Source organism: Delphinus delphis, chromosome 3 (genome assembly GCF_949987515.2).
Source record: "Delphinus delphis chromosome 3, mDelDel1.2, whole genome shotgun sequence".
NCBI classification, from domain to species: domain Eukaryota; kingdom Metazoa; phylum Chordata; class Mammalia; order Artiodactyla; family Delphinidae; genus Delphinus; species Delphinus delphis.
Window position 1 is genome coordinate 55,429,627 of NC_082685.1, and position 18,371 is coordinate 55,447,997.

At 45.6% G+C, this 18,371-nt stretch overlaps 1 protein-coding gene across 9 annotated transcripts in view; it reads right to left on the minus strand.

Moving 5' to 3' along the window:
* LOC132423202 (protocadherin gamma-C4) overlaps positions 1-18,371 on the minus strand; it is a 176,393-nt gene that overhangs the window by 96,628 nt on the left and 61,394 nt on the right. For 2 of the 9 annotated variants that reach the window (XM_060008666.1, XM_060008675.2), the window contains exon 1: positions 15,283-17,858. The exons of 4 other annotated variants lie outside the window; for them this stretch is intronic. In XM_060008666.1, the coding sequence (XP_059864649.1) occupies positions 15,283-17,706 (2,424 nt within the window). In that variant the 5' untranslated portion in view covers positions 17,707-17,858. Of the gene's footprint in view, positions 1-1,060; positions 3,786-5,871; positions 8,551-10,406; positions 12,813-15,282; positions 17,859-18,371 lie in introns of those variants that run through there. 3 more of the 9 variants (XM_060008672.1, XM_060008659.1, XM_060008671.1) reach the window with 3 other exon arrangements.

An 18,371-nucleotide genomic window follows, 5' to 3' on the forward strand; every position in this document is an offset into this window, starting at 1 on the left:
CTATATAAATAATCTCTTCTTTGCATGTTGTATGGAAGCCCAAAGTAAAGTGGCGTACACATCTTCGGTTGTACATCCCCACCAACCCAGTAGTAGTTCTTTCCTCAAAGATGAGGAGTTTGGAGGTTGACTTCTTTCATGCAGAGAGAACAGGTTGTTCAGAAACGTTTATGTCCCTATGCCCCCAAGTATAGAACTCTTCAAAGATTTTACCTTTTGTCTTCAAAGATTGTATATCAGACAATCAGAGACAGAGATTGAGCACAGAACACAATAGCATTTCATTGGCTTTCTTGAAAATTCCTTATCTTGCAATGTAGAGAAAAAAGGGTTGGGAAAGAGTACAATTTGAGCACCAAGAAAAGTAAAAGGAAAGCCAGAAGGACCAAAACTTGAAGAGAAAAATTCCTCTAGGGTAGTTAGTATTAAGATTTTGGGCCCATAGGAAACCTGGCAATGGAATCAAAGTGTTGACTCCTCTACCAAGAAAAATGCATACATCTGTAACTTTACATGCAATTTCAGGAATTCATGGATCCGCTCACCATGCCCCCGCAAGTGCTTACAGTTTTAAAAATTGTTAAAATAAATGAAGATACCCAAATGCACATACAAGATCATTTGCACTACATGTTTCTTTGAAATGAGCACCTGCTGGGATATTTAATGAGTAGCTAATATTATTAAACTTTAAAACAGACATAAATAGGGTATGGAAATTTCAACTTAAATCTCAGCAGATTTGAATAGGTTATTATTTATTCATTTAAATTTATTTATTTATTTATTTGGTAAGAAGCCAAGACCACAGCCTCTGTTTTGCTAATCTAACCTTGACAAGATATCTCCAATTTAGTGACATTCTTTCTGAATTATAGAACAATTTATGAACCACAAAAGTCTTGAAAATGTACTCAGCAAAAACTGAACATTGAGAAGACAAGACAGTGATTAGCTATGTATTTTCTAAATATGATTCTAGATGTAAGAGTGAAAGAGTATGCCCCAAATATGAAAAAACTAGTAGAATGTTACAGAAGACAAAAAAAATGAAACTCACCGGTGTTTGGGTCTCAGGATGTGAAGTCAAATCATTCCCACTCTGAAGTGGAATTAAGGCCCCAGGAGAATCACCACAAACTATGTCTTGAGTGGAATGCAAAGGATCACTACATCTTAGGAAATTAAACTCTGTCTTTCCAGTATGGGCAACGCACAGATTGTAGGAATAAGGTAAAGTTCCTTCACTGTAGTTGGGGGGAACCACGGGGCCAGACTTGACACAGACACCAGGCTGAAAGCAGCCCCAGGCAGCGGGGCTGGAGGAGTGTCGAAGGTGTAGGGCGACCGCCAGAATCACCGCGAGGAGGAAGAGCACGGAGATCAAGGCCAAGGCCACCACTAAGTAAAACTGCAGCTCAGCTTGGGGGTCAGTGGGCTCAGAGTGGTCACTGAGGTCCGGCAGCGCCTCCTGCAGGCTGTCCGCGAAAACCAGGAGCAGCGTGGCGGTGGCCGAGAGGGGCGGCTGTCCCCCGTCGCGCACAGCAACCAGCAGGCGCTGGCGGGCCGCGTCCCTGTCGCCCAGGGCCCGCGCCGTGCGCACCTCGCCCGTGCGCAGCCCCACGCTGAAAAGTCCGGGCTCGCTGGCCTGCAGCACGTGGTAGGACAGCCAGGCGTTGTGTCCAGAGTCGGCGTCCACCGCCACCACCTTGGTGACCAGGTAGCCGGGCTGCGCGGCGCGCGGCACCGTGTCGAAGAGCGCCGAGCCGTCGGGCCCCAGCGCCGGGTACAGCACCCTGGGCGCGTTGTCGTTGAGGTCACCCACCAGCACGCGCAGGCTCACGTTGGCGCTGAGTGCGGGCGAGCCGCGGTCGCGGGCCTGCAGCGTCAGCTCGAAGGCGCGCAGCTGCTCGTGGTCGAAGGCGCGCTGCGCGAACACCACGCCGCTCTGTGCGTTCACGGACACGTAGGACGACAGCGCGCGCGGCTCCAGGTCGCTGGCCAGGATGGAATAGGAGACGTGGCCGTTGGGCCCCAGGTCGGGGTCGGAGGCGCTGACTTGGGCGATGGAGGTGCCGGGCGGGTTGTTTTCTGCCACGTGGACCACGTAGAAGGCTTGGTGGAAAACCGGAGCGTTGTCGTTGATGTCCGTGATGTGCAGAGTGATGGTAGTGCTGCTGGAGAGGGGGGGCTTTCCCCTGTCAGTGGCTGTGATGGTGACGCTGTATTCCAGAGTCTGCTCTCGGTCTAGGGCCCCATCTGTCACCAGCTTGTAGTAATTATTAGAAGAAGAATAAATCTTGAAAGGAACATCTCTTCCTATATGACAGGTGACTTCTCCATTTCCTCCGGAATCCCGGTCCCGTGTTTTGAAGAGGGCAACAACCATTCCTGGAAGAGAACCCTCCAAAATCTCATCAGAGAGAGAAGTGATGATTATTTCTGGACTGTTGTCGTTTTCATCTAGGATATCTATGATTACTTTACATTGGGTAGAGAGACCACCTCCGTCCTTTGCTTCCACTTCCATGGTGTATCTTTCTATATCCTCAAAATCCAGTGACTGGTTATTCTTAATCATGCCTGTTTTCTCATCCAGTGAGAACATGTGCCTTGTACTCTGAGCAGTGCTCCTGAAGTAGTAGTGTATTTCAGCATTGGCCCCCTCATCCTGGTCAGTGGCTGTCAACAGCAACACGGAGGACCCAGGGGGTAGATTTTCACTAATGCTGATTCTATATTCGTCTTTGCTGAACACCGGGGGGTTATCATTGGTGTCCTTGACAGAGATTTCTATCTGAGCGGTGGCACTTCGTGGCGGGCCCCCTCCATCCAAGGCAGTCAATATCAAGCTATGGGACCGCTGCTTTTCCCGGTCTAGGGGTTTCTCCAAAGATAACTCTGGGTACTTGCTACCATCGGAATTAACTCGAACCATTAATGAGAAATAAGGGTTAGGACTTAGCTGATAATCTTTAACTGAGTTCGTGTTTATATCAGGGTCAGTGGCAGGGTCAAGGGATATTCGTGTACCTGAAGATACAGATTCAAAAATTTCTAAATGTATTTCCTTTTTATCGAATTGAGGAGCATGGTCATTAATATCCTCAACAACCACAATGACATGAAAAATATTTAAAGGATTTTCCACCACGGCCTCCAACTGCAATTCACATCTTCTTCTCTCTTTACATATCTGCTCACGGTCTATTCGGTCCTTCACAAGTAAGTCCCCACTCTCCGCGTCTACGTTGAAAAGCAGCTTCTCCGCGCTAACTCGCAGCTTTCGAGCCGACACATCCAGGACACTGAGCCCTAGATCCTTGGCGAGATTCCCTACCACAGAGCCCTTGGCCAGCTCCTCGGGAATGGAGTAGCGGATCTGCTCGCAGAGCGCGGGGTAGAACAAAGGCAGCAGGAAGGGAAACAGTACCTGCCGCCGGCCGGCCGGACGTCTCTGCGTGCAGCTCCCTCCCATTGCGCGCTCTAGTTCTCGCTGGGTCCCAGTCTTTCCGGAAAGCCAAAGAAAATGCAATCCACGGCGTCACTGGAAGAGCTTTCGGCCCAGGACAGGAGGAGCCGGGAATCCGTTTGTGCTGGGCAGAGCCTGCCCGGCCAGGAGCCTGAGTGCGTGAGCAGGTTTCCCTCTCTCTGTGTTGGTGGCTGCGCAGGAAATCCCAGACTGGAGGCTGAGGAATCCCGAGCGTCAGCGCTTGCCCTGCACTGGCCGACAGCGGCGCCCTGAGGCCTCATGTGAAACCGCAGTCTGACATTTCCGTCTTGAATACAATTTCTCTCCAGAATGTGTATGTATATACACACACATATACATATATATAGTTATGTAATTATATATATGTATAGTTATGTAATTGCCCCAAATTCCAGTTTTAACAGCGTATACGGCAGATGTCTGCATACTTAGTTTTTCAAGAAATTTATTGTGTAAAATTTCAAACTTATACAAAAGTAGGGAGCATTATTATTGAACCTTCATATACCCATCACCCAACTACAACTATGATCAACACAAGGTCATCTTTGTTTACTCTTTATTTCATTCCCTTATTATATTGAAGCAAATCCAAGGTATTTTAATAACTCTTCTTTAAAGACAAGACACGAAGATGAGGAAGAATTTTATCCTTAAGCCTATTATATTATATAATCTGTTACCGATGCAAAAGTCCTGCCTCATTTAAGAAAACTGGAACAGCATTTTCCAGTCTGCCCAGTCATTGATCCAAAGAGCCTTGTGTTCTGTTTTTAAAGGCAAGTGACATTTTTATGGAAGAGACTAGTAGTTACCTACCATGACATACAAGCCTTCGTCAATATCTGTTATTACATTTTTCCAAATTAACCATATTTTAATATTTATGTATACTAAGTACTAAAGGTTACTCCCCAAGACAGAAACTTTAAGTGACAGTTTCCCTACTGCATGGTTAAAATTATGACCCTGAAGGATGCTTTACTTTTTTCCTACTAGCTTAGGAATAAAGAGTATTTGAAATAATTATAATGTCTGTATGTCATAATGGATTTCCAGACATGTTAGCCCTCATATTCAGCATGTTCAGAATAGAACTTTGAGTCAATTTCAAAGCTTATTTTCAAAGTCTCCTACAATGCCATTTATTACTTGAAATAACATTGTGTTAAAATCACATTACAGGGCTTCCCTGGTGGCGCAGAGGTTGAGAGTCCGCCTGCCGATGCAGGGGACACGGGTTCGTGCCCTGGTCCAGGAAGATCCCACATGCCGCGGAGCGGCTAGGCCTGTGAGCCATGGCCGCTGAGCCTGCGCGTCCGGAGCCTGTGCTCCGCAACGGAAGAGGTCACAGCAGTGAGAGGCCCGCGTACCGCAAAAAAAATAAATAAATAAAATAAAATAAATCACATTACATAATACATTATTCTTTTCCTTATGTCTAAAAGCCAGTAAAATATTCTTCGAATCTCCATAGCAGTTCCTGAGAATATTTTCCTAAACCATCTCCCATAACCAGATTTATTTCTAGCCTCAAAAGTTGGAGGATTGAGCCATAAAAAACAGTTGAAGAATAAGTTTTATTTCCTATGTTTTGTCTTCTCACAGGGTCCAGTCTAAGAAACCCCTCTTCAGCAAGCATAAACTATAGGAGGTTTCAAATTATTAATAATCTGATATTATAGTGTTAGGAAATCAACAGCTCTGAGGATGAGAATAAATGATGTTAAAGTTTTTCACTATTAAAAGAATAAAGCATCCTTTTCTAGGATTTGGAAATGGATGATATTTGAAGTTTGAATTATCCTCCGAAATGATCTTTAAATGCAAACAACCTCTACAAACATGTGAACGGAAACACGTCACCTCTAAGGGGTGTTGTCCTGTCACAGAAACAGTAAAGAAGTACTGAGTCTGGGCTTTCAGTTGTTTTTATAAGAAGAATGCATTTCTTATTTATTTACCCTTACAAAAATAGCATCGGCTGCAGAAATGTTTTTAGAGTAAGAATTTCACAGTGGGGCCATTGGAGATAACAATAGTAACAAATTTCAGGAATGGAAACCAGTCCTAAGAATTAGTAGTGAACCGTGGTAACCACTGAAGCAACCTCACCCAAAGAGCCATGCCCAATGCCTGATAATGAGAGCAGTCCCAAGAGGAAGGTTTCCACTGACCTTAGGTTAATCATTATGAGAAAGCAAAAATTATAACAACGATGTAACCAATAAATGCCTCCTATATATGTTAGAGCAAAAATTAGGCCCAGTGAAAATTTAAACGTATGGTGAAATATGTTAATATCAACTTATTCTAAAGTGCAAACACTTAAATAGAAAACCAAATTTTTTTAAAAGTAAAGGAAAAATTGAACTCACTGGAACCAAAGGGGTGTCTTCTATAGGAAACCTGGCATCATCTGAAGCGCACAAAGGCTCGCTTTTCTCACAGCTCTCCTGGCTGATGAGCGTGTCCGCGTAGTTGGGCTGCGGGAAGATCACGTGACTCCTCCTCGAGTCCGCTGTGAGCGAGACCTCGTGGGAATAGGTCTGCAGGAAAGCTCGCACCCCGTCTACGCCCACAAAGTGAGACGTAGGCACACCCGCTAACCGGCCTCCTGAAGCCCGGAGCAGATGCGACGTGTGCCAGCGCCTCAGCCTGAGCGCCAGCAGCACAATGACAAAGGCGAGGAAGACACAGGAGACCGTGGCCACCGCCACCACCAGGTAGAGAGTGAGGCCTGAGTCGTCAGGGCTGGCGGGAGACTCAAGGCTGCCTAGTTCAGCGAGGACGTCGGGGATGCTGTCAGCCACGGCCACGGTGAGGGAAATGGTGGCAGAGAGAGGGGGCTGGCCGTGGTCCTGGACCGCCACCACCAGGCTCTGCTTGAGCGCGTCTCTGTCCAGCAGGGCCCTCGCTGTGCGCACCTCGCCCGTGTGCAGCCCCACCGTGAAGAGTCCTGGATCGCTGGCCTTGAGGAGGCGGTAGGACAGCCAGGCGTTCTGGCCTGAGTCTCTGTCCACAGCCACCACCTTGGTCACCAGGTAGCCGGGCTCTGCAGAGCGGGGTGCCAGCTCTACACCCGTGGAGCCATCGGTGGGAAGCATGGGGTACAGGATCTCTGGCACATTGTCGTTCTGGTCCAGCACAAACAAGCTCAGTGACACGTTGCTGCTGAGAGGTGGGTCCCCGCTGTCGCTTGCCCTCACCTGCATTTGAAGATCGCGAAATTGCTCGTAGTCGAAGGAGCGCAGTGCGTATAGCACACCAGTGTTGGAGTTGATGGAGACATAGGAGGAGAGAGGTGTCCCTTCGATGGTGTCTTCGGCTAAGGAGTAAACAACCCGAGCGTTCTCATTGCTGTCGGGGTCGTGGGCTGTCACCGAGAAGATGGAGGTGCCTCTAAGGTTGTTCTCAGGGAGATAGACTGAATAGGAGGTTTGAGAGAAGGAGGGTGGATTGTCGTTGACGTCGACCACGTGTAGGGTGATGTGAATTTCCGTGGACAGGGATGGTGTTCCTCTGTCTGTTGCAGTCACTGTGATGTTATATTCAGAGGTTTTTTCTCGGTCAAGATTTTGGACTGTCAACAACCTATAATAATCTTCTACTGACTTTTCTAATTGAAAAGGTAGAATCTCCTTGATGGAACAAACAACTTGGCCATTCTTCCCAGAGTCTCGGTCATGTGCATTGAAAAGAACGATTACTGTTCCTTGGGGAGCATCTTCCCTCACTGGACTAAATAAAGATGTAATGGTCACTTCGGGTCTATTGTCATTGACATCTTCCACTGAAATGAGCACTTTGGTCCGATCCTTCAATGCCCCACCATCTTCAGCCTGTATTTCCATGTCATAAAATGCACATTCTTCATAATCTAAACTCTTTGCTGTTGATATTTCGCCAGTATTTTCATTAAGCTGGAATAACGGAGATTGTTTTTCACTAATTTTCCAGAATTTATAAGCCACCTCTCCGTTGGTTCCCTCATCCGGGTCGCTAGCGCTTACAGTAAGCAGCCGGGTGCCCGGGGGCACGTTCTCTGGGACTTTCACTCGGTAAATCGGTTGAGCAAAAACCGGGGCATTGTCGTTTGTATCCAACACTGTCACTCGGATGTGCACTGTGCTGGAGCGACGCGGTTCGCCTCCATCGGAGGCGACGAGGACCAGACGGTGAGCAGCCTCCTCCTCGCGGTCCAGGGCGCTCTCCAGCACCAGCTCTGGGCTTATAGTTCCGTCGTCTCCAGTTTGCACGTCCAGGGAGAAGTGGTGATTGGGGCTGAGCTGATAGCTCTGCAGGGAATTCAAGCCCACATCGGGGTCAACAGCCCCTGGGAGTGGATAACGTGTTCCGGGCAAAGCAATTTCGTTAATTTTTACTTCCAGATTTTCGACCTGGAATTTCGGATTATTATCGTTGATATCAGTTACTTCTATTTCTATTCCGTGAAGCTGCACCCTGTCTTCAACCAGGACTTTAAAGTTCACCAGACACCGCGCGCTCTGAGCGCAGAGCTCCTCCCGGTCTATCCTGCCCGCGGTGACCAAGCTGCCGCTTCGCGGGTTCAGAGCAAAGAGCTGCGTCCTACCTCTGGAGACGATGCGGACTCCCCGCTCCGCCAGCTCGCGGAGCTCCAGCCCCAGGTCCTTGGAGATATTCCCCACGATATAGCCTTCTTCTGTCTCTTCAGGTACCGAGTAGCGGATCTGGCTAGCCCCGGTCTCCCACAGCCTCCCCAGAAAAAGGCACAACAGGACCAGTCTTCTGTGGTGCAGGCGATTCGTTGGAGCGGCCATTGTTGCTTCACTGAAGATTTTTTTCAGAATAATTTCTGTGAACGCTGATTCCTTAGGTTCTGTTTTCCTCCTGCAGATTATGGTGATCTTTTCCCTCAGGAGAAACCCGTAGTGCCTCAGGCTAAGAGGCTGAGTTATGTTGCAGCCCCGGAGTCGGTTTGTGGGATCCGAGCGGCTTTGTGTAGTTGCAGATCCTAACATCCAGACGGAGCGCTGACTGAGCTTTTCTTAGAGTTGGTGAACAGCGGCGCTCAGAGTCCTAAGCCGTTACTACACCCACCCACTAAAGTACTGAGATATGCAGTACTTCTGTTATAGATGACTGAAAAAGAAAACACTACTCTCTAACGATAATGATTTTAGATTTCTCTAATTGTGTAGTGCGTTCATATTTCAAATTCAGTTACCATTTGTGGATATTTTAGTTGGAAATGAAGTGGAGTGAAATTCTATTAAATGTCACTTTGATATCAAACAAACTTAACTCTTATTTTTGCTAGAATTCTGTTCTCTCTCTCTAGATATGTAAATTATTCAAATTTCCTTTTTTATAATGTTTCAAATACTTTCTATAGGTCATTATTTTCTGAAGTAATTAGAATGTGCAATCCTCTTTGGAAATACATCCATATTTTTCTTAATTTTATATGTATGCTTATATATGTATAGTACATAATAATATTGAATGAATATAAGGATTATTCATCTTGAAGCTATTTTATAAGCCTAATTCATTTTCATAGTGAAATTCCTGGAGTAAGGTCTCCTTAAGATTTTCTTCACAAAAATTTAATTAGGCAATGGTACTAGATTTTATCACCTAATATTGCTAAACTTTAAATGGATTGGGTTTTTAAATTTTACATAGTTATGATTGTTAAACTTTTATGCTATCACAATTTTTTTAATATTTAGTTTTCTGTGTGAATTCATAGTGCATGCACAGCCTATGGCATCTGGAAGATTCAGATGAACATACATTGAAAAGTAAGTTTCCATTTCAATTCTTCCATCAAGAAATTATGCAATTTTAATTTAATTATAAGCCTCATATTATAAGGGTCATCTAAACTTATGTAATAATGTGGGGAAAAGAACACAAGATGTAGAATGAATTATTACCACAAAAAGTACGTACCACAATAAGAAATTTCTTTCAGCAATTTGTAGAGAAACTATTTACTGAAGCAGTTCCTAGCAAAAAGACTGATACTTATGTAACGGCATCTTTGTATGTGCTTGAAATTAGTAGGTTTTGCCTTTAAAATGGAAAATTCAGAATTCTCCTTCCCTCCTACAGTTAGAAGAAGGATGAGAAAACCTCCAGTCACTAATGTTTAGGGCTCCAAGTAATAAAACAAATCCAGTGACCTTCCCCCCTTTCTTCTTCAAAAAATATAGGTTGGGAATGACAGCACATTATGGAGGCAACAACATTTCCTTTTCTTTTACCGAGTATCTCCTTCTGTTAACTATAAAGAAGAAGAGAATTTCGTATTCAAGAAAACTTGAAGGAACTTAGATAATGACTTCGACTTTCTGATGAATTCACTGAGTCGTTCTCTACACACACACACAACACACAGTAATTTTTCTTAAAATTTTAAGGACTTCAAAGACTCATAAATAGGTAGACTTAAGGAACTAGACATGAGGAATAAATATAAGAAAGGGATGGAAACTGTACCAATGAAATCAGTGAAAGAAGATACCTAGTAGTACTCTTTTTGCTTTAAAGAATGAATTGATTGCCTACTTTAAATCTGATGTTTACTTATATATAATAAACATTAAAATATGTTAAATAAAGAATGAGAAAAATCAATGGGTAAATTTCATTAGCTTAGAAAAAAGATAAGAAATCAGCAAACGAATTTTGCGGCGAAGCAAAGAGCATACTCTCTCTTCTTTGTAACTCCAAACTGAGTAACATAACTCTATTTTATGTCACATGCTTACCCAAATCACCATTCCCCATGATGATTGGATATACAGCTTTCTGATGAGCTATAATATTCCTAACACAACTACAAGATTAAAAATATATTTTCATATGAATAAACAAAATGGTGAAGATGATGAAAAGGAGTAGACACTTAAATGGAACTCACCGCTGTTAGAGTTTCAGGATGGGAAGTTGACTCACTGGAATTACAAAGTGGAAATAAGGCCCCAGATGAATCACCACAAAGTACGTCTTGTCCTGAACTCAACTGCTCATTACATTTTAGAAAATTAAACTCTGTCTTTCCAGTATGGGCAACGCACAGATTGTAGGAATAAGGTAAAGTTCCTTCACTGTAGTTGGGGGGAACCACGGGGCCAGACTTGACACAGACACCAGGCTGAAAGCAGCCCCAGGCAGCGGGGCTGGAGGAGTGTCGAAGGTGTAGGGCGACCGCCAGAATCACCGCGAGGAGGAAGAGCACGGAGATCAAGGCCAAGGCCACCACTAAGTAAAACTGCAGCTCAGCTTGGGGGTCAGTGGGCTCAGAGTGGTCACTGAGGTCCGGCAGCGCCTCCTGCAGGCTGTCCGCGAAAACCAGGAGCAGCGTGGCGGTGGCCGAGAGGGGCGGCTGTCCCCCGTCGCGCACAGCAACCAGCAGGCGCTGGCGGGCCGCGTCCCTGTCGCCCAGAGCCCGCGCCGTGCGCACCTCGCCCGTGTGCAGCCCCACGCTGAAAAGTCCGGGCTCGCTGGCCTGCAGCACGTGGTAGGACAGCCAGGCGTTGTGTCCAGAGTCGGCGTCCACCGCCACCACCTTGGTGACCAGGTAGCCGGGCTGCGCGGCGCGCGGCACCATGTCGAAGAGCGCCGAGCCGTCGGGCCCCAGGGCCGGGTACAGCACCCTGGGCGCGTTGTCGTTGCGGTCGCCCACCAGCACGCGCAGGCTCACGTTGGCGCTGAGCGCGGGCGAGCCGTGGTCGCGGGCCTGCAGCGTCAGCTCGAAGGCGCGCAGCTGCTCGTGGTCGAAGGCGCGCTGCGCGAACACCACGCCGCTCTGTGCGCTCACGGACACGTAGGACGACAGCGCGCGCGGCTCCAAGTCGCTGGCCAGGATGGAGTAGGAGATGTGGCTGTTGGGCCCCAAGTCTGGATCTGAAGCGCTAACTTGGGCGATGGAGGCTCCAGGCGGGTTGTTCTCGGCCACGTGGACCACGTAGGAGGTCTGGTGGAAAACAGGAGCGTTGTCGTTGACGTCAGTAATATGCAAGGTGACACTTGTGCTGGTGGAAAGGGGCGGCTTGCCCTTGTCGGTGGCTGTGATGGTGACATTGTACTCCGGTGTCTGTTCTCGGTCCAGGGTCCCGTCTGTTACCAACTTGTATGAATTTTTGGACGAAGAGATTATCTGAAAAGGTACTTCACCCTCTAGTCGGCAATTAACCTCCCCATTCTCCCCGGAATCTCTGTCATGTATTTTGATCAAAGCAATTAGTGTTCCCGGGACTGCGTTTTCCAGAATCATTTCGACTAGGGAATGAAACGTAACATCTGGCCTATTGTCATTTTCATCTTGAATGTTAATTTCAACTGTACATTGTGCAACCAGTCCTCCGCCATCCCTCCCTTCCACCACGATAGAATATTCCTTGATTTCTTCAAAATCCAGTGTGTTTAGAGTTGTAATTTCCCCATTCTTTGAATTCAGACCGAAGACTTGCCCGGTCCTGTAGAAGGAATAAGTGATTTCTGAGTTGACGCCCTCGTCCTGGTCGGTGGCTGACACCTGCAACACAGTAGTGCCTGGGGGCACGTTTTCTCCAATGCTGACTCGATATACGTCCTGGCTAAATACCGGGGGGTTATCATTGGCATCAGTGACCTGGATCCGGAGCTCAGTAGTGCCACTTAGGGGTGGATCTCCACGGTCTGAGGCCGTCAAGACTAAACGATGATAACCCTGTTGTTCCCGATCTAAGGGTTTCTCCAATACCAGTTCCGGGTATTTACTACCATCTTGTTTCTCCTTATTTATCAACGAGAAACTAGGGCTAAGAGAGAGTTTATAAGTCTGCAGAGAATTCAAGCCAATATCTGCATCTTCCGCGACTTCTAATATAAATCGCGTGCCTGGCAGCGTAGACTCACTTATTTGTAGCTCAAAGGAATTTTGCATGAATTTTGGTGTGTGGTCATTAACATCCTCGATCTCCACACTCACGTGATAAAAGTTGAATGGATTTTCAGCAACAGCCTCAAATTCTAGAACACAAGCCGGCTTCTTCCCGCATATCTGCTCCCGGTCTAGCCTGCTGCTAACAAGTAACTCCCCGCTCTCTGAGCTCACAGTGAAGTAAGGCTTCTCCGAACTGACCCGCAGTTTTCGAGTCGGTAACTCGTGGACACTGAGTCTCAGGTCCTTGGCGAGGTTCCCCACCACCGAGCCCTCTGGCATCTCCTCGGGAATCCTGTAGCGGATCTGCTCAGAGAGCGCCAGGCAGAACAAAGACAGCAGGAACGGAAAGAGCACTGGCCGCCTCTCAGCCCAGCCCCTCTCCCCAGCTCCGCTCCCCATCCCTCTTGCTCCCCTCAGCTTGCTCACCGGCTTGGAGACGCCGGATTACAAACAATCTCTGTGCCGCAGTTGTCCGGAGCTCCGAACAGCTTTATTCCGGCGTGGGGGGTCAGGCAGGGTTTCTTCTTCTCCAGAGGAGGAAGCGGTAGAAAGGCTAGCGAGTCTGAGATGGGAAAGTGCGCTGCGTCTGCGCGAGGAGGTCGCCAGCACCAAGCTCTCCACTTTGGCCAACAGCGGCGCCCAGAGTCCGCACTAGGAAACTGCAGCCCCCGCTGCTTAAGTTTAAACAGCTAAAATAATTATAACCGTGTGCCTAATTTAATATGCCATATTTTTATGTTAATATATTTAATACCTTAAATTATCAAGACTTCCTTAAGGTATCTTTTCTCTTGTTTCCAAATTATTAGAAATATCATGTTGGGCCTGTATACAAACTTACATATATTGGTCCATTTATTTCACCATTCTACAAACATACATTGAACTTTTGCTTTGTGCTAAGTACTGTCCTTGTCAGTGGCCATATAACAAAGAATAAGACACAGGTCTTGCCCTCAGAAAGTTTATTGTCTGCTAATTTCACGAATCGCTTCTGTTTATTAGCTATGATATATAAAAAATTTTTAAGCTTCTTTCACTGATTCCTATGTTTATCCCCAACATTTCTACATACTCAATGCTATTTCATATCACATATATTAGAGAAATCAATACTGTTGAAAACTATTTTGTAAAATTGTGTAATTTTGTACCAATCCTCAAACATCTCCTTCTGATCATCTCAACACTCTCTTTACAAAATAATTTCTTTTTACTCTTCTATCTCAAGAATTATTCATTAAAAAAAACTGTCCCTATGATGTAGCCAAGATATTATTAACTGTACCTCCTACTTCATATCTCAAAATTAACTGGCTTATGTCATACCCAATATCACATATAAATTCATCCTTAAAATGTATTGAAATGTTAGTCTATCCTTCAATACAAAGTCACAAAGGGATATTCTAATAGAATGCATTAGCTCCTTATCTATGTACTTCTGTTATGCTAAAGTAATGGCTTCAGAATTGGAGGAATTGAGCTCATGGTAAATGTATTTACATAAATTCACTGAATGTAGTGACACCTGTTCTAATTATTTTACTCCATTTGTTTAAAAAAAATTTGCAATTAGTGAATGCTTTGAGCAAGAGTATTGGGGCAACTTTCCACACACTTTTTAAATTTGCAAAGTGTCAACAAAATAGTTGTCTCCTCAAGTGACTGTACACCCAAACACTACAGAAAATATGAAGTTAACTCCTACCCATTGTATACGCAAAATTGGAAGGAACATAGCACAATCCCTGGGAAATGTCCTTTTAATTACTAACGAATAATTCATTGTGATTTCCACTCTCATCTGATGAAAAATCAGAGGTTTTATTTAAATGCTATAACAAGGGATATGGAAGTCATATAGTCCAGACGGAATCATTTTTAATTGAATTTTAATCATTTTTAATTGAATCATTTTTGATTGGTTTGTTTAGAATTTGTGTACATGTAACTTCTGTTCTTAAAACCAACACTCTCGAACTCGAACCATGAGAACACAACACATTTCACATGGCTGTACAATCAAAACAGCTCATTGGAATTCTAATGAAACGCGTTCTTCTGTATTTTACAAAAGTCATTTTCAACAATTTAAAATGACATGTTATTGCAAATTTGATGGGGGCAGGGGGCAATGACCATTTTAGGCTTCAGATTCTATGTCTCCATTGGTATGAGTCCTGGGTGACCACTGACACACAAAAACAGTGGTGTGTGTGTTAGGGACCAGTCTCATCTACCACCACCCTTTAAAATATGTTTGTTTTGAAATATAAGAAGTATTAAAGCTTTGAACGGTAGTGATCCAGATGCAGGGCTCAGAAAAGAGGTTTAAAGTGAAGAAAATTTCAAGAGCCTAGTTTTAGTTTTAGCGAAGAATTCTTAGGATTCTTTGCAATCCTAAGAATCCTAAAAATTCTGAGATGTATTTTACTTTTACTAAGCTAATACAAGGGTTTAGAAGCCTCAGTAATGTTTTGTAAGTTTTAATTTATATGTATACATATATATGTGTGTATATACACACACACACATATATTCCTATATATAAAACGAACTGACCATATGTGATTGGGTAACTATTTCTTAAGTGAATAAGTGATAATTGTGGTAAAATATGGAAGGCTTTAAGAGGTCAAGAGTTCATATTTAAACAATCTTGTCTAAGCCTTTGGAAAGCAGATAAAACAATTATGTTGATTAGAACTCAATTTTATGGTATCACTAACACAAACCCAAAACTTTGTGGTACACCTCAAAAATTATTTTTAAACTTTCTTCACAATGCATGTTTCAAAACACAACTTAAATGTATAAAAAATATAATTCCTCTAAGAAATAAACGTAAACAAAGAACTGAACTCACCTGAACAGAAGCAGCTTCATCCCTACATTCATGAAAATCTCTGGATGTTAACAAGGAATCCTTTTTCTCACAGCTCTCCTGGCTGATGAGCGTGTCCGCATAGTTGGGATGCGGGAAGATCACGTGACTCCCCCGCGAATCAGAGGTAAGGGAGACCTCATGGGAATAGGTCTTCAGGAAAGCCTGTACTCCCTCCATGCCCACAAAGCCTGAGGCTGGCAGGCCTGCCAACCCGACGCCCGAAGCCTGGAGAAGACTCGACTTGTGCCACCGCCACAGTCTGAGAGCCAGCAGCACAATGACAAAGGCGAGGAAGATGCAGGAAACAACGGCCACTGCCACCACCAAGTACAGTGTGAGGTCTGAATCATCAGAGCTGGTGGGGGTCCTGATACTACCCAGGTCGGCAAGGACTTCTGGGATGCTGCTGGCCACTGCCACGGTGAGTGTGACGGTGGCAGAGAGAGGGGGCTGGCCATGGTCCTGGACCGCCACCACCAGGCTCTGCTTGAGTGCGTCTCTGTCCAGCAGGGCCCTCGCTGTGCGCACCTCACCCGTGTGCAGCCCCACCGTGAAGAGACCTGGATCGCTGGCCTTGAGCAGGCGGTAGGACAGCCAGGCGTTCTGGCCTGAGTCTCTGTCCACAGCCACCACCTTGGTCACCAGGTAGCCGGGCTCTGCAGAGCGGGGTGCCAGCTCTACACCCGTGGAACCGTCGGTGGGAAGCATGGGGTACAGGATCTCTGGCACATTGTCGTTCTGGTCCAGGATGAACAGGCTCAGTGATACGTTGCTGCTGAGTGGAGGGTCCCCACTGTCACTGGCTGTCACCAGTAGCTGCAAGTCTTGGATCTGCTCATAGTCAAAGGAGCGCAGCGCATATAGGACGCCAGTGTCAGAGTTGATGGAGACATAAGACGAGAGAGGCGTCGCCATGATGGTGTCTTTGGTCAGAGAGTAAGTGACCTGGGCATTGTTGCCACTGTCAGGGTCATGGGCCGTCACAGAGAAGATGGAGGCGCCTCTGGGGTTGTTCTCCGGGATATCGGCTGAGTAGGAGGCATGAGGGAAAATGGGTGGATTGTCGTTGGTGTCTGCCACGTGCACGGCAATATGAATTTCAGTAGATAGAGGTGGGGTTCCTAGATCTGAGGCCATCACTGTTATATTATACATAGAGATCTTTTCTCGGTCCAAATATTCCCATATCACCAATCTATAATAATTATCTATTGATTTTTCTAATTGAAAAGGTAAGTTATCACGTGTGTAACAGACAACTTGACCATTCTTCCCAGAGTCTCGGTCATGCACATTCAAGAAGGCAATTACTGTCCCAGGAAGAGTATTTTCCAAGACTGGGCTAAACAAAGATGTAATGGTCACTTCGGGTCTGTTATCGTTGACATCGTCCACTGAAATGAGCACTTTGGTCCGTCCCAGAAGTGCCCCCACATCTTCAGCCTGTATTTCCATGTCATAAAATGCACATTCTTCATAATCTAAACTCTTTGCTGTTGATATTTCGCCAGTATTTTCATTAAGCTGGAATAACGGAGATTGTTTTTCACTAATTTTCCAGAATTTATAAGCCACCTCTCCGTTGGTTCCCTCATCCGGGTCGCTAGCGCTTACAGTAAGCAGCCGGGTGCCCGGGGGCACGTTCTCTGGGACTTTCACTCGGTAAATCGGTTGAGCAAAAACCGGGGCATTGTCGTTTGTATCCAACACTGTCACTCGGATGTGCACTGTGCTGGAGCGACGCGGTTCGCCTCCATCGGAGGCGACGAGGACCAGACGGTGAGCAGCCTCCTCCTCGCGGTCCAGGGCGCTCTCCAGCACCAGCTCTGGGCTTATAGTTCCGTCGTCTCCAGTTTGCACGTCCAGGGAGAAGTGGTGATTGGGGCTGAGCTGATAGCTCTGCAGGGAATTCAAGCCCACATCGGGGTCAACAGCCCCTGGGAGTGGATAACGTGTTCCGGGCAAAGCAATTTCGTTAATTTTTACTTCCACATTGTCGACCTGGAACTTCGGATTATTATCGTTGATATCAGTGATTTCTATTTCTATTCCCCAAAGTTTCCCTTTATCCTCAACCAGGATGTTAATATTTACAAGACACCGCGCGCTCTGAGCGCAGAGCTCCTCCCGGTCTATCCTGCCCGCGGTGACTAAGCTGCCGCTTCCCGGGTTCAAAGCAAAGAGCTGCCTCCTACCTCTGGAGACGATGTGGACTCCGTGCTGCGCCAGCTCTTGTGACTCCAGCCCCAGGTCCTTGGAGATGTTCCCCACGAAGTATCCTTTGTCGCTCTCTTCAGGCACGGAGTAGTGGATCTGTCCTCTCCCGATCTCCCCTAGCGTGCCCAGGAGCGCGCACAGCAGTACCAGATCGCCGCGTCCTCGGTAATTCTTTGGAGTGGCCATTGTTCTTTCACTAAGGAATCCACTCAGAATCTTCACTGGGCATATATGTCTTCTTTACCTTGTTGCTGCTTTGCAGATCATCTTATGGAAAGCTGGAGTTTCCCAAATTTAGGGGCGGAATTTTGCTGCAGTCCTGCAGTTGGTTTGTGAGATCTGCGGGTCTTTGTGAGGTGGGAGCCCAGAGTATCCGGACGGTTTTTGGTTGCATTTATCTCCAAGTAGGTGAACAGCGGCGCTTAGAGTCCTAGGCAGTTACTGCACTCAGATTTGTAATATTGAATGCTAGATTACTTAGGAAAAAGTTACTACTTGCTTTTTATAGTTTGGAATAATTTATCTCTGAATTCATATTTTAAAAGTAATTGCCAAGAAGTGTGGGATGAAGTATGGTTAAAGTCTTACAAAGTATTATTAAATGATCAGATTTTGGGGTTAGTGTCATATTAAATTACTCAAATTTCTGGAATATATTTACTCTGTTAAAAATAAAATTTTATTTCTTATTATGCTCTAAGCTTTACTGTTAATATCTTCAATATCTATTATCAAATAAGAACTATAGTTATCACTGGAAATTAATTCATTTTTAGACTAAAATACACCTATTGGAGATGACTGACCCAGAAGTTGTTTTATTTGGTTTAAAACAATTAATATTTATAGTA